This window comes from Dendrobates tinctorius, unplaced genomic scaffold (genome assembly GCF_039654945.1).
Source record: "Dendrobates tinctorius isolate UK_male_01 unplaced genomic scaffold, ASM3965494v1 ptg000125l, whole genome shotgun sequence".
In the NCBI taxonomy this organism is placed as follows: domain Eukaryota; kingdom Metazoa; phylum Chordata; class Amphibia; order Anura; family Dendrobatidae; genus Dendrobates; species Dendrobates tinctorius.
The window spans coordinates 6,672,391-6,689,111 of record NW_027361793.1 but is presented as its reverse complement, the minus strand read 5'-3'; the positions used below and the strand labels follow the sequence as shown (position 1 = coordinate 6,689,111).

General features: G+C 40.4%; 1 protein-coding gene across 6 annotated transcripts in view; it reads right to left on the bottom strand.

Annotated features, from left to right (window-relative positions):
• Positions 1 to 16,721, bottom strand: part of PARD3B (par-3 family cell polarity regulator beta) — a 1,359,033-nt gene that overhangs the window by 566,930 nt on the left and 775,382 nt on the right. For all 6 annotated transcript variants that reach the window (XM_073541872.1, XM_073541870.1, XM_073541869.1 and 3 more), the window contains one exon: positions 3,166 to 3,336. In XM_073541872.1, coding sequence (XP_073397973.1) covers positions 3,166 to 3,336 — 171 coding nt within the window. The remainder of the gene's footprint in view (positions 1 to 3,165; positions 3,337 to 16,721) is intronic.

Genomic DNA, 16,721 nt, shown 5'->3' with positions numbered 1-16,721 from the left:
CCAGGTTCATGAATCATTCCCCACTATAAATGGATGGATCTATCTATCCCAGTGCTATTAAATCTTGCTCATATTTATGTGCTTCTCCTACCTGTGTGTGGATCATAAAGTGTGTATGGGTTTATCAGACACATCTGTCATGTTTGTTGTATATAAAAGGCACACACACATTTTCGATTTATAGAACCCCATTCAGATTATGAGAACGATGATGATGCTGAATTTTAAGCAGAGCAATATCACCACTATTCAGGAGAGCCACACGAAGCTCACCAGTGTTTATATGAGCATCTACAGAAGATGCATATAATGCCACGGAAAATATCCGGCATAGTATATGGTAAAATACAACTCTAAGAAAAAGCATCAAATGAAACCAGGTATATTTCTATAACACCAAATGCCTCACAAACTCTCGCATATATTGTATGCACTAGAACTGTGAAAACTATTGGGTGGATATTTACAACTAATTTAATATATTTTCATGCTATATATATTTTATATACAATATATACAGTGGGGCAAAAAAGTATTTAGTCAGTCAGCAATAGTGCAAGTTCCACCACTTAAAAAGATGAGAGGCGTCTGTAATTTACATCATAGGTAGACCTCAACTATGGGAGACAAACTGAGAAAAAAAAATCCAGAAAATCACATTGTCTGTTTTTTTTTCATTTTATTTGCACATTATGGTGGAAAATAAGTATTTGGTCAGAAACAAAATTTCATCTCAATACTTTGTGATATATCCTTTGTTGGCAATGACAGAGGTCAAACGTTTTCTGTAAGTCTTCACAAGGTTGCCACACACTGTTGTTGGTATGTTGGCCCATTCCTCCATGCAGATCTCCTCTAGAGCAGTGATGTTTTTGGCTTTTCGCTTGGCAACATGGACTTTCAACTCCCTCCAAAGGTTTTCTATAGGGTTGAGATCTGGAGACTGGCTAGGCCACTCCAGGACCTTGAAATGCTTCTTACGAAGCCACTCCTTCGTTGCCCTGGCGGTGTGCTTTGGATCATTGTCATGTTGAAAGACCCAGCCACGTTTCATCTTCAATGCCCTTGCTGATGGAAGGAGGTTTGCACTCAAAATCTCACGATACATGGCCCCATTCATTCTTTCATGTACCCGGATCAGTCATCCTGGCCCCTTTGCAGAGAAACAGCCCCAAAGCATGATGTTTCCACCACCATGCTTTACAGTAGGTATGGTGTTTGATGGATGCAACTCAGTATTCTTTTTCCTCCAAACACGACAAGTTGTGTTTCTACCAAACAGTTCCAGTTTGGTTTCATCAGACCATAGGACATTCTCCCAAAACTCCTCTGGATCATCCAAATGCTCTCTAGCAAACTTCAGACGGGCCCGGACATGAACATGCTTAAGCAGTGGGACACGTCTGGCACTGCAGGATCTGAGTCCATGGTGGCGTAGAGTGTTACTTATGGTAGGCCTTGTTACATTGGTCCCAGTTCTCTGCAGTTCATTCACTAGGTCCCCCCACGTGGTTCTGGGATTTTTGCTCACCGTTCTTGTGATCATTCTGACCCCACGGGGTGGGATTTTGCGTGGAGCACCAGATCGAGGGAGATTATCAGTGGTCTTGTATGTCTTCCATTTTCTAATTATTGCTCCCACAGTTGATTTCTTCACTCCAAGCTGGTTGGCTATTGGAGATTCAGTCTTCCCAGCCTGGTGCAGGGCTAAAATTTTGTTTCTGGTGTCCTTTGACAGCTCTTTGGTCTTCACCATAGTGGAGTTTGGAGTCAGACTGTTTGAGGGTGTGCACAGGTGTCTTTTTATACTGATAACAAGTTTAAACAAGTGCCATTACTACAGGTAATAAGTGGAGAAAAGAGGAGACTCTTAAAGAAGAAGTTACAGGTCTGTGAGAGCCAGAAATCTTGTTTGCTTGTTTCTGACCAAATACTTATTTTCCACCATAATATGCAAATAAAATGAAAAAAAAACAGACAATGTGATTTTCTGGATTTTTTTTTCTCAGTTTGTCTCCCATAGTTGAGGTCTACCTATGATGTAAATTACAGACGCCTCTCATCTTTTTAAGTGGTGGAACTTGCACTATTGCTGACTGACTAAATACTTTTTTGCCCCACTGTATTTATAGTACATCACAAGTACTATACATTTTGTGTTTGCATATCTTCACATACAAAGAGCATGCATGCTCTAGTGGTGGCCATTTGTAGCCATAGTATTTTATATAAGAATTAAAAAAAAACAGGAAAAATGCAAGCTGGAAATAAAAAAAACGCAGACAAACCATATGGAAAAATAGTCCATTCAAATGTTTGAAATGTATGACTTTTTTTTTACCTGTTTTAAAACTAAAGATAAACTAGGTATGAAGAAGCCTAAAGCAAGAAAACCCTGGAGTCAGCAGTGTAGTCAGAAACTTTCCGTACTGGAAAGCCGGTATTAATGGCTGAAGGTGAATTCAGTTGCTGATCATGAAACCATTCGGCATGCTCACATTCAGTAGGTAAACAAGGATGATATTTCATCCCGTGTGTGAATCGTGCCTATGTTTAGCTCTATGACATGTAAATATGACTATAATGCAAGTCAAATACCAAATCCATCAAGTCGCAATGAGGCGCATCCTGTGCCATATGAGATCGCAACTGACTTTCAGGAGTGACTGTCGTGAAGGACATGATAAGCTTCTGGCACCGTGGGATAATTTCTAACGAGGAGTAGATATATACAGTAAATCATTCCGAAATCCAGTTAGTTTTTATTTTAGTGCTCTATTTCTCAATAGACAAGTTTATTCATTCATGGAAGATGGCTTCATACTGTACATTTACAGAAGCACAGATACTCGATCACAAGCGTCTCTTGGTGCACCAAGCATCCTTATGCAATTTGTATGATTTGGCGCTATATTGATACCGTAGCAAGTCTCACAGATCACGTTAACAGGGTCTGCTACTTTATAAGTATGAAAAACAACTCCTAAGGATGAAAGCAATCACTTTTATAAAGTTATTGTAAAGTCTTATTTTAGGCAATGTACTCCAGAAAAACTAACAATGATAACTGATGAGGTAGCATAATTAGATTATTTTAATTTATAGAGATTTTATAGGGATAAATAGTAATATGTACTACAAGCGCCAAATGACTGCAGCACTTACTTCCATTTGTTTATCCAGCTTACGCACAATGACAAGCTGAATCATCCCTCGAATGTTTCCCTCCATAGACATGGATCTCCGCAACGTTTCCATAGCTTCTCGATTTGATTTGCCAAGTAAGCTCTCCCCATTCACAGCCAAAAGCTGATCATTGACTCGCAGACGTCCATCCTGTAACAAACAAAGAATACAGTAAAACACAAGGAATATGATATACACTGGTTCATAACAGTCATCAGAGATTCTCAAGAAGACAACTGAGCGAACCTTCTAAAACAAAAATTTTAAACTATATAAGGGAATTTGGTCATGGCATCTCATAGACACTGGAGTGTGCACATAGCTTTTAAAGCAGAACACACATAAAGAAGAACCTTCTTTGTCATATTTTTGCTAATGGTGGCTTCTTGTTTTTTGTTATTTTAATTTCACACATCAAATAGTGGCGCTTTCATAGTGACAGCTTTCTGAAGAATGGCCAGGTCACTTCTTTTAGCCGCTTCATGGCTTTCGAAGCCTGAAACGGTTAAAAGAAATTGCAAAAGACATAACTTATGCAAAGCAAGACATTTTGATATTGCAGTACATATGTTCACTAATTTTAATATTTATGGAGGACTTTTTAGGGAAGGTTCAAGGAGGAATCTTCCCTAAAAAGACGCCATGCGTATATACCTTAAAAGTATGTTGCCCATCATACCGTACATCAAATATGGCACCTGGCAAGTCTTTCAGTGGTTTTTATTTGACACACTAATTATTGATCTTACTGTAACCTTGGACTTATTTACAACCATAGTTCTTGCTCTGTAGGTGACATTAAAAAGTACAAATCATTTCCTAGAATTTCCTTAGAAGGCTGCATCTCTCATATGTGGCTACAAACAGTTACTATAAAAATATAACAAGTGGAAATTATACCCCTCACCGGTATTTTTAGTACTTGGTAGAAACGTGGAAATCAATGCAAACCAAACGTGTGCTAAATTTTATGAAATTCAGAGGTCCATGTACATTCAGAATAAATTGGGATTCAATATGCGTGAGTTGCCAAAGAATTACCCTCTACCATTTTACACATTACAGAATATTGGACAGTCAGAGAAGGCTCGCATGCCCTCATGCGCAATTCTGCAAGCTTCCCCATAATGCCAAACAACTATCACATTACATGGCATAGTACAGACAATCAGGAGGAATCATCATAGCCTGTATAAAAACTGAGGCAGGGAACGCATTAGTAGTATTTTGGCACTCACATGATGACAAGAAATTGAGTGATGCTTGTTTACAATTTACCCTGTGTATTTATGATTTCAGGCAGTTGACTGTAGGTGGTAGTCTTATTATGGAAACACCTTACTAGTCATTCATAAACCTAGCTAGGGTTTTAATTGTTTTTAAAGTGCATTTCCTGTCCCTTTTTTTCTGTTTACAATAAAGACTATTATATGATGATCCCAAGGTATTTGCATACTTCTTCTTATATCACTTGTCACTTACTGAGGCTGTGTTTGTGTAAAAAGAGCTGGAAAAGGGTTGGATATAGAGATGGGTGAACACCTTGATGTTCGGTTCCAGCAGGTTCGGCCGAAGAGTTACAAAAAGTTCGGGTTCGGGTACCAGAACAGTACCCTGACCCGGACCCCATTCACTTAAATGGGGGGCCCCAACATCCAGTGTTTGCCACTCTGTCATGGGCATGACAGAGCGGCAAACACCGCTTCTGATTGGAGGTGAAATCATCCCCGCTGGTCAGAGAACCCCGGTTCCCAAGCTATCAAAAGACAGCGTGAGCGCACAGCTGTGATCGGAGGTATAAACTTTACCTCCGGTCATTGGTGTCAGCTGATGGGACTACTGATCCCATCATCTGACACCTGTTGCCACTAATTACAGTGAGAACAGGAGCGGCGGATGGGAGTATTCATCAGCCGCTCCTGCGCTGTAAATAAATAATTTAAAAAAATAGCGTGGGTTCCCCTGTATTTTTGCTAACCAGCCAGGCAAAACTCATACCTGGGGGCTGCAACCCCCAGCTTCAGCAAGGCTAATTATCAAGAATAGAGGGGTTGCCACGCTGTTTTTTTAATATTATTTAAATAAATAATTTAAGAAAATGGCGTGGGGTCCCCCCATTTTTGACAACCAGCGTTGCTAAAGCAGACAGCTGGGGGCTGCTATTCTAAAGGCCCCATCTTACATAGTGAGATCGCTAGCGAGATCGCTAATGCATCACCAATTTTGTGATGCCACAGTGATCTCGCTACATGTGCCACATAGCGGCGACCGGCCCCCCCACTGGATATCGCTGATCGTGCTCGAATGACCTGGGCCATTTTTTCATCATCAGCGTCCCGCTGGCCAGCATGCATCGCTGTGTTTGACGCCGATGAGCGATCTCGTTGGCGACGCGGAACTCAGGGACACAGGCTGTAATCGTTCAGAATAGCTGCTGTATGACAACGCACCAGCGATCCTTACCAGGTCGTATCGTTATCGGGATCGCTGGTGCATCGCTATGTGAAACGGGACCCTAAGGCTGATAAAAGGCCATGGATATTGCCCCCCAGCCTAAAAATAGCAGCCCACAGCTGCCCAGAAAAGGCACATCTGTTAGATGTGCCAATTCTGGTGCTTTGCCCAGCTCTTCCCAACAGCCCCTAGCTGTGAGCTTTAGCAAGGCTGGTTGTCAAAAATGCTGGGACCCCCCTTTTTTAAAATAAAATAATTATTTAAATAATTTGTAAAAAAACAGTGAGGGACCCCTCTATTCTTGATAACTAGCCTTGCTGAAGCTGACAATTGAGAGTTTTGTCTGGCTGGTTAGCAAAAATACAAGGGAACCACGCCGTTTTTTAAAAAAAATTATTTATTTACAGCGCAGGAGCGACTGATGAATACTCCCATCAGACGCTCCTGCTCTCGCTGTTATTAGCGACTGCAGTTGTTGGATGATGGGATCAGTAGTCCCATCAGCTGACACCAGTGACCGGAGGTAAACTTTATACCTCCTATCACAGCTGAGCACTCACGCTGTCTTTTGACAGCATGGGAACCACAGCTCTGACCGGCGGGGATGATTTCACTGCCGATCAGAAGCAGTGTTTACCTCGCTGCCGTTTACATGACAGTGCGACAAACACCCGGTGTTCAGGCAGCAAAACCCGAACAGTAACATGGACTTCCTGGTGTAGTCAGTGTTCAATGTCTGTGCCCGAACAGTAGGTGTTCGGTACGGACGCCGAACTTTACTGTTCGGGTTCGCCCATCTCTAGTTGGATACTGTCATAGGGGACCTCAGAGCGTTACACACATCTTTCAGGGAAATTACAGGTTTAACAGCATTGGGACTCATGTCAAATCCTTTTGCCGTGAATCAAATTTTTAGAAAAAAATCCATTGAAACAGCTACGGTAAATTCAGTAAAAACTCCTCTTGTCTGAATGAGCCCTCAGTCACTGTAAAACCGTGAATCCGGCACTGCAACACTGTAACAGCAGCACTTCCCGTCATATATCATTACTTTCAATTAGACTGAAAGCATCACATTTTATGGGCTTGGCAGTAGTAAACTGTCGCAAAAGAAAGTAAGTACCCCACTCCGCAAAAAAAGTGACAAGCATATTGTTTGTACGCATTTAACACAAAAAGCAAGGCAATAATGCTGCAGAAATCTGCATGCTACTGCAACTTTGCTGCATAACTAAAATGGCGCAGAAGAATCACGGCCCTAAAATAAGCCATTTCTTTACATTTATGTGTGAAGAAATTACATTTTCCCAAGTGCCTCAATTCATTGCTGCTTACTTACAAATAACCAAATAGTCTATTGACTGTGATCATTGCTTCTCCCAGAGGAGAGTGCACGGTCCAAAGTGCTTCCCAGTTATCTAATTTCAGTTCTACTATATTGCATTTTTTAATGAGGTGAAAGGGAGCAGAACACCATTTGTTTTAATGAGCATCTAATGCAATCGAAAACATATTCATTCAATGGAATGACTATGAATATAAGTGAAATGAATGGCTGGAAACAGATTTATATTTTGTCAGACAGTCTGGAAAGTCAATATACTGTATAGACACCGCTACGGACTTCATCAAACAAGTCCACTTCAGGCTAATTAAAACTTCAACACCACTACAGTTCATCATCACTGACCTTGCACCCATCATACTAGTTCAGAACAAAAGATCTATTACTAGTGTAAGGAAAGAAATATACCTTACTGAGAGGCAGAGCTACACAACCCATGATGTAATCTTACCTTCCATCTTTATTCACTAAAGTTAAGATTGAATGCTTATGATAATAACCACTTTGAACTATTAGACAATCACACAGAAATAATTATGAATGTATGCCGCCACAATTAGAAATGGTCCCTTAAAGAGGTTATCTGGAACTTTTATTAGTTTAGTGCATGGGGCTAAGAACTGACAGTCAGGTGGCTCAGAGAGGTCACAGAATGCTCCTGCTGAAAAGCCAGCCGCTTCCCCTGATGTCACTTCAACAGAGCAGAGTCTCCGCTTCTGCTCTGTTGAAGGGGAATCTGACAGGATCCGCTGCCCGACTGTGGGGAGCCAGCTATTAATCAGCATGACGTCTGCAGTGACGCTCAGGCAACAGACCAGATCGGAAGCGGAAGAGTTGCTCTGCTGACGAGAGGTGGAGTGAAGCAAGGGAATCTTCAGCTGAGCCAGGAGAAATTGTCTATGTGGAGAACAGACAGGCAGTTAGCAACTACTTGTCTGGTAGTTCTTAGACTGGTTTCACATTAGCGTTTTTGTGCGCAGCGCATTGTGCGCATGCGTCATGCGTACCTATGTTTAACATTGCGTATGCCTGGTCTTGTGTTTGCATGCGCTCATCTGCGTTTTCGTACACATTCGCTTTATCTAGGTGTGCGTCTAGACGAGCCATGTTGTATTTTTGAGTCCGCCCAAAGGCGTCAAAAAACGCATGTGCACGACTGAGCACAGAATGCGTCAAAACAACGCATTACAGTCTATGGGAACGCAGGCATGCGCATGGACATGCGTATACCTGCATTTGCGTACGCATGCGTTTTAAGAGTAAACATGTCTAGTCACTGGTTTAAAACACCCCCTACACAAAGAAACATTGTTTGAAATGTGAGTATAAAAACCTAATTTCTGACTGTACTTTTTTCTCTATTTATATTACGTACTAATGTCTCTTTTTTATTGCAGCATGTCTTCTTCATCAGCAGCAAAATCTGAAGAATTCCCATGACACACGCCCACTGGTGTCCCATTGATGGTCTGTTTCAAGGATTTTCCTCCTGTTAAATGTGACACCTAGAAAACGCATGCGCATAAAAACACAAACCCATGCAAAAACGCATGCGCGTTTTCGCATGCATTTCTACTTGCGCACTATGCGCTGCACACAAAGATACAAATGTGAAACTAGCCTTAACCTAATGCACAAAAATAGCAAAAATTCTAGATAACCCTTTAAACAGTGGGGTATCCCCTGTAGGCCACAGTATAATATATGACATTTGTATACTGTGTGGTGCAGCGAAAGAGGTAGTGCTGGACGGAAGATATATTTCTGCCAGCAGGATAAGATTTGGCCTAGATTTTCCCTACGGTTGAGGACCTGCAGTGATGTCACAATCACGTGATCAGCCCATGTGATAGGTACCATACCTGTGGGTGTGGTTATGGTCTATGTAATGGAAACTGTGGTGTTGTAAGGTCCTGAAAGAGGACAGATCTCTGTGTGTTGGAAGGTCCTGCAAGTGGACCAGATTCCTGAAGAGCACATGATGAGGCCATGTACATGGATGGTCTCTGTGTTGGAAGGTCCTGCGAGTGGACCGGATTCTTGAAGAGCACAGGGTGAGACCATGTACCTGCAGAGCCTGTGATGGCTAATTGTGTTGAGGAAGCCAGGACTGACAAGGAGTCAGCGTGTGCAGTGGAGCTCCTGGAAGGTAACCTCATGTAAGGGGGTTGTAAGTAACGGAAGAGAGGTTCATCTGCTACATGAACAGACTGGTGGTCATGATATGCTCATGGATGTAATGAAATGGACTTTACGTTATGTGGTTTATGCTGAATAAATAAACCAAATAGACTGCTTTTTTGAGCAGTGGTAGAGCAAATAGTTGGACACCCTTCATTTCCCTAGATAGGTAGACAAATATATTCCAACAAAGAAGAAAATGGTCCAGCATAAGCGGCAACAAAAACAGACCTTTTCTAGCTCAAATGGAAAAACACAACAAAAAGGCTAAATAAAGTCTGTATTTGGCAAATTATGTTGGAAAATGAAAAAATTCTTTAGAGTTACTGGAACCTTGACACCAACTGATACCTGGATTAGTCTGCTACAGCTATTCTATTCTTAGATAGATACACTGACAAGCAGAAGGGTAATAATATTTTGAACTTTTGACTTTCAAAGAATGTGAGAACAGATTATATTTTGTAGTATTCAGAAATAAAAATATTTTTCCACCACCACAAGCAAAACAGTAACAATGCAGTGACATGACACAAATCTGCATAACTAATCATGTGCTAAATAGTTGTAAGTCATATTTATGTATGAGATAGTCAAGATGATTGAGATGATTGAATATAAAATGATAGTAGTCTCACAATCAAAGCAGAAGTGGATGGCGAGATATGGATGCTGAAATTCAAAGGTTCAAAACATCAATACCCTTTTGTCAACCAGTGTAGATAGATAGATAGATATGATATATAGATAATAGATGCTAATAGATAGATAGAGAATAGATAGATAAATAGATAATAGATGATAATAGTTATTCAGATTTTGAAGTGGTGTTCGTAGAGTTGTCCTCTCTATACTGCACATTGCATAAATTTGACAGTAGTTATCATTGTGAATGAGATGTAACAATCACATTACTAACTAGATGGGCATTTCCTGAAGGAAATACATGGTGCTTGAACAGCGCTGCCAGCTTTACAGCAGTGTATCAGTTGTCGACTGTAAGAAAGTAAAGTTAGAATCTGAATGTTGTGTATAGCCACTTTGGCACATTCGGTACCTCTGTAGCCACTTAGGCCACTTGGTAGCCAGTTTGGCACCTTGGTAGCCACTTTGGCCACTTGGAAGCCACTTTGGCACATTCGTTATATCTGTAGCCACTTTGGCACATTCGGCACCTCGGTAGCCACTTTGGCCACTTGGTAGCCACTTTGGCAACTTAGTAGCCACTTTGGCACATTTGGCAATTCTGTAGCCACTTTGGCTACTTGGTAGCCACTTTGGCACATTCGGCACCTCGGTAGCCACTTTGGCCACTTGGTAGCCACTTTGGCACATTTGGCACCTCGGTAGCCATTTTGGCCACTTGGTAGCCACTTTGGCACATTCAGCACCTCTGTAGCCACTTTGGCCACTTGGTAACCACTTTGGCACATTCAGCACCTCGGTAGCCACTTTGAAGCCACTTTGGCACATTCAGCACCTCTGTAGCCACTTTGGCACATTTGGCACCTCGGTAGCCACTGCGGCCACTTGGTAGCCACTTTGACACATTCGGCACCTCGGTAGCCATTTTGGCCACTTGATAGCCACTTTGACCACTTGGTAGCCACTTTGGCACATTCGGCACCTCGGTAGCCACTTTGGCACCTCGGTAGCCACTTTGGCCATTTGGTAGCCACTTTGGTACATTCGGCACCTCTGTAGCCACTTTGGCCACTTGGTAACCACTTTGGCACATTCGGCACCTCAGTAGCCACTTTGGCCACTTGGTAGCCACTTTGGCACATTCGGCACCTCAGTAGCCACTTTGGCACCTCGGTAGCCATTTTGGCCACTTGATAGCCACTTTGACCACTTGGTAGCCACTTTAGCACATTCGGCACCTCGGTAGCCACTTTGGCATATTCAGCACCTCTGTAGCCACTTTGGCCACTTGGTAGCCACTTTAGCACATTCGGCACCTCTGTAGCCACTTTGGCTACTTGGTAGCCACTTTGGCCACTTGGTAGCCAGTTTGGCCACTTGGTAGCCTCTTTGGCACATTCAGCACCTCTGTAGCCACTTTGGCACATTCGGCACCTCGGTAGCCACTTTGGCAACTTGGTAGCCACTTTGGCAACTTGGTAGCCACTTCAGCAAATTTGGCACCTTGGTAGCCACTTTGGCACCTCAGTGGCCACTTTGGCCACTTGGCAGCCATTTTGGCACATTCGGCACCTCTGTAGCCACTTTGGCCACTTGGTAGCCTCTTTGGCACCTCGGTAGCCACTTTGGCCATTTGGTAGCCACTTTGGCACATTAGGCACCTCAGTAGCCACTTTGGCCACTTGGTAGCCACTTTAGCACCTTTAATTATAGAAGGATAGGGAAAATGAAGGGAGGTCAGCTCACCAGTCTCGGTTGCGATCCATAATCCTCCTGCGCACGGAGTCACCTTGATCAGGGGTGTTGACTGAAGCAAAATAAAGGATGGAATCTCCAGCGCTGGACTTCAGTTAAAAATACATCATTTATTGTAAATTCTTAAAATCGAACAGAAAAAAGTGTGGATAAGGACATACAGGCACATGGGGTCTCTGGTGGTCTCCAACCAACGCGTTTCGACCTAGAGGGTCTTACTCATGGTTCACACTAGACCAATACTGACGACTACAAATAGTACAAAAACTAGTAAATCACAGGTGTTGGACAAAAGAATTAATGAAAATAGGGAGTATCCCTACCAGTTAACTCTTGCAAACACTCAGCCTAATGTGGAGCTGAAACAAAAACTAGTCGGAAAAACAGGAGAAAAAAAAAAAAAAAAAAAAAAACTAATAAAAAGATATCATAAGAATATAATAACAATCACAAAAATTATCAGAATAGCCAGAATTGAATAGGACTAAGTAGAATGTAAATATACATAAGAAAATATCAATATAATTGCAATATTAAATCAAGTCATTTGTTCAGACCTAATGGTACTCTTGTATTTAATTTAAAAATCCAAAAGGATTCACGATTTAATAATTTTCTCCTGAAATCACCTCCCCTAGTAGATCTATAGACTTTCTCTATTGCTATAATTTTGAGACTATCAGTTTTACCTCCATGAACAGTTTTACAATGATAAGAAACTGCTGAAATATTATAATTGCTACTAGTAGCTTCTGACAAGTGTTTCCTAATTCTCTTTTTAAGAGGTCCTATTGTACAGCCTACATATTGTAGGTTACAAAAAACGCATTCAATAACATATATTACTCCTTCTGAATTACAATTTATGTGAGACTGAATAGGGTATGATATGCCAGTAACACTAGAAGTGAATCTGCTGGTTTTAACCACATAGTTGCAGACTTTACAGGGATGATGTCCACATTTGGAAAAGCCTTTATATGACCACCAAGTATTATTTTTAGTTCTCCTATTACTGATAAAAAGACTGGGGGATAAGATATCGCTCAAAGCAGGAGCTTTCCTGGCTATGTATCTAATCTGGGTATTGTCCAGAATTTGACCAAGTTTATTATCATTGTGTAAAACAGGTAAATGTTTTTTGACAATGTCCGTTATCTTATTGAATTGTGAACTGTACATGGTAGAAAAACTAACTATAGGACGGCCATAATTATTACAGGGGGCCCGTGTGCGATTCTTTTTCTTGTTAGCAGTAACTCCAGTGTGTACAAGGCTCAAAGGAGATTCATTCAGCAGGGTGTGTCTATCGATCCTGCTGACAATATTATCAGCTTTCCTTAGCATCCAATTAGCATATCCTCTGTCCTTAAGTCTAGAAAGGGTTTTGTTTGATTCTTTAGCAAATGTTATAGGTGAACTACAATTTATTTTTAACCTAATTAATTCTCCCACTGGAATGTTTTTAACCACGTGCTTGGGGTGACAAGAATAAGCTTGTAAAATTGAATTTGTATCTGTGGGTTTTCTGAAAGGAAAAACGCAGACCTTTTGGCTTACAGGATTCACAGACAAAGTCACATCCAGATAACTGATAGAAAAATCCGACACTGTAAATGTAAATGAAAGATTAAAATCATTCATATTGATATAGCTAATGAAATCACTAATCCCTGAGATGTCTCCCTTCCAAATCAAAATCAGGTCATCTATAAAGCGGCCATATAGTTGTATATTTTGTGAAAAGGGATTATTGTTACATAAGATATATTTCTCTTCCCAAACAGCTACTGTAATATTAGCTAAAGCTGGGGAACATTTACCCCCCATACTTACTCCTTGTTTTTGTAAGAAAAAAATTCCATCAAATGAAAAATAATTATGTGAGAGAAGAAAGGAAACTGCATCCACAATGAAGGATTGAATTTCTATCACATATGTGCTATATTTGTCCAAAAAGAATGTGAGACTAGAGATAATCACATTGTGTGGTATGGACGGGTATAAACCCACCACATCACAGGTAATCCATGAATATTCTGGTGACCAATGATAATCATCCAAGGCAGAGATTAACATTTTGGTGTCTCTGATATATCCTGGAAGATCAATGACCAAAGGTTGTAGGTAATGATCAACCCACTCTGCCAATTTCTCTGAAAAAGACCCTATCCCCGAAATTATAGTTCTAAAGGGGGGGGGGGACAAATCCTTGTGGATTTAAGGAAACGCATGATAAATGGGAATCACAGGGTTCTTGATATTAACATAATCATAAATTTTCTGTGTTATGGCCCCTGTGACTAAACCATCGTTTAATAATTTTGACAAATCACACTGAAATTTAGACGTGGGATCACTAGAAATCTTGGAATAGGTAGCAGAATCATTCAAAATGCGCAGATTTTCTGAATAATACAGACCAGCATTAAGCACGACTACTCCACCCCCTTTATCTGCCTGTCTCACCAGAATGTCAGCATTATCTTTTAACTCTTTCATAGCTGCTCTCTCTTGTGCTGTTAAATTGTCATATGTCATTTCTGTTATTTTATCAAGCTCCACTAAATCTTTCTCTATTAGTTCTTGGAATATATCTAGAATAGCAGGTCTGGACTGAACTGGATAAAACCCTGGATTGGGCATTTTAAAGAGATCATTTAAAGTCCTATTTTTTGGTAAGGAATGTGATTGTAAGTCTCTAAGAGTGGAATAGCCTATAAGATCTTTAAAAGAAAAATTTCCATAGGGAAAAATTAACTCAGGAATATTTGTAGATCCAGACAGTGACAAGGTCTCTGAAGAGGTGGACTGGTAGTCAAAATGACATTTCAAAGTTAAATTTCTGGCAAACTTATTCACATCTAGAAGAGTCTGATAAAAATCAAATTTGTTGACTGGACTAAATCCCAAGCCTTTGCTCAAGAGAGTCATATGAGCTTCTGATAGGATATAGCTTGAAAGATTTATTACAGGGCATGTTGATATCTCCTCCTGTTTCTGAAGTGGTAGTTTCTTTTTATGTTTCCTCCCCGCTCTTCTCCGTCGTTTTTTGATCTCCTTACGATAATTCCATCACTACGGATATCCTCAGAATGATTAGTGTTGAAGGAAGCATCTAAGAACTCTTCTGACGTATTCAGATTAGAACTGGAAGACACTGTTGAATCATGAGACCTGGTGAAGCTGACCCTGCGATCTCTATGGTGAAAGCCTGAAAAACCATGCTGATATCGTTTTTTACTTTCTTGAAAAGGACGGCTTTTCTTCCAGGAATAGACCTGGTTCAATTCAAAGTCGCGTTTGTCTCTTGTGAATTTACTGCGTTTTATATCTGCAATATATTCTTCCAGTTTGGAAAGATTTTTTTCCATTCTTGAATTAAATTTGTCAAAGTCTTTCACATTATTGTGTTTGTTCAGAGAAGTCTGCATCTTAGTGATCTCTTCTTTAACACAAGTCATCTCCAGTTCCTCATATTTAATAATCAACTCCATTAATTTGAAAGAACTTTGTGTAAGAATCTGCTCCCACTCTAATCTGAAAGTGTCTGAGTAGATGAAGGTAGGTCTTTTATTCAGTCTCAATCCCCTAGGGATAATTTTTTTCGTCAGATAAGATTTTAGAGAGGTCATGTCCCACCATAATCTGGTTTCCTTATTTTTCCGATTTTCCAGTTTATTAAAAAGGTTTTCTAAAGACTCTACCTGAGAGACCCCACTGCTCACATTAGTAACATCATCTGTAGAGTCAAAAATGGCTGCAAAGATATGCTGCCTATTTCTGTCCAAATCCATGTCCATAGAATTAGTGTTAACAAGCGTCCACAACAATTGTAGAGTAAGGGAGCAGGACTAGATCATAAATATAATTATAGAAGGATAGGGAAAATGAAGGGAGGTCAGCTCACCAGTCTCGGTTGCGATCCATAATCCTCCTGCGCACGGAGTCACCTTGATCAGGGGTGTTGACTGAAGCAAAATAAAGGATGGAATCTCCAGCGCTGGACTTCAGTTAAAAATACATCATTTATTATAAATTCTTAAAATCGAACAGAAAAAAGTGTGGATAAGGACATACAGGCAGATGGGGTCTCTGGTGGTCTCCAACCAACGCGTTTCGACCTAGAGGATCTTACTCATGGTTCACACTAGACCAATACTGACGACTACAAATAGTACAAAAACTAGTAAATCACAGGTGTTGGACAAAAGAATTAATGAAAATAGGGAGTATCCCTGCCAGTTAACTCTTGCAAACACTCAGCCTAATGTGGAGCTGAAACAAAAACTAGTCGGAAAAACAGGAGAAAAAAAAAACAAAAAAAAAAAAACTAATAAAAAGATATCATAAGAATATAATAACAATCACAAAAATTATCAGAATAACCAGAATTGAATAGGACTAAGTAGAATGTAAATATACATAAGAAAATATCAATCTAATTGCAATATTAAATCAAGTCGTTTGTTCAGACCTAATGGTACTCTTGTATTTAATTTAAAAATCCAAAAGGATTCACGATTTAATAATTTTCTCCTGAAATCACCTCCCCTAGTAGATCTATAGACTTTCTCTATTGCTATAATTTTGAGACTATCAGTTTTACCTCCATGAACAGTTATACAATGATAAGAAACTGCTGAAATATTATAATTGCTACTAGTAGCTTCTGATAAGTGTTTCCTAATTCTCTTTTTAAGAGGTCCTATTGTACAGCCTACATATTGTAGGTTACAAAAAACGCATTCAATAACATATATTACTCCTTCTGAATTACAATTTATGTGAGACTGAATAGGGTATGATATGCCAGTAACACTAGAAGTGAATCTGCTGGTTTTAACCACATAGTTGCAGACTTTACAGGGATGATGTCCACATTTGGAAAAGCCTTTATATGACCACCAAGTATTATTTTTAGTTCTCCTATTACTGATAAAAAGACTGGGGGATAAGATATCGCTCAAAGCAGGAGCTTTCCTGGCTATGTATCGTATCTGGGTATTGTCCTCGGTAGCCACTTTGGCCACTTTAGCACCTTTGGCACTTCTGTAGCCACTTTGGCTACTTGGTAGCCACTTTGGCCACTTACTAGCCACTTTGGCACATTCGGCACCTTGGTAGCCACTTTGGCCACTTGGCAGCCACTTTG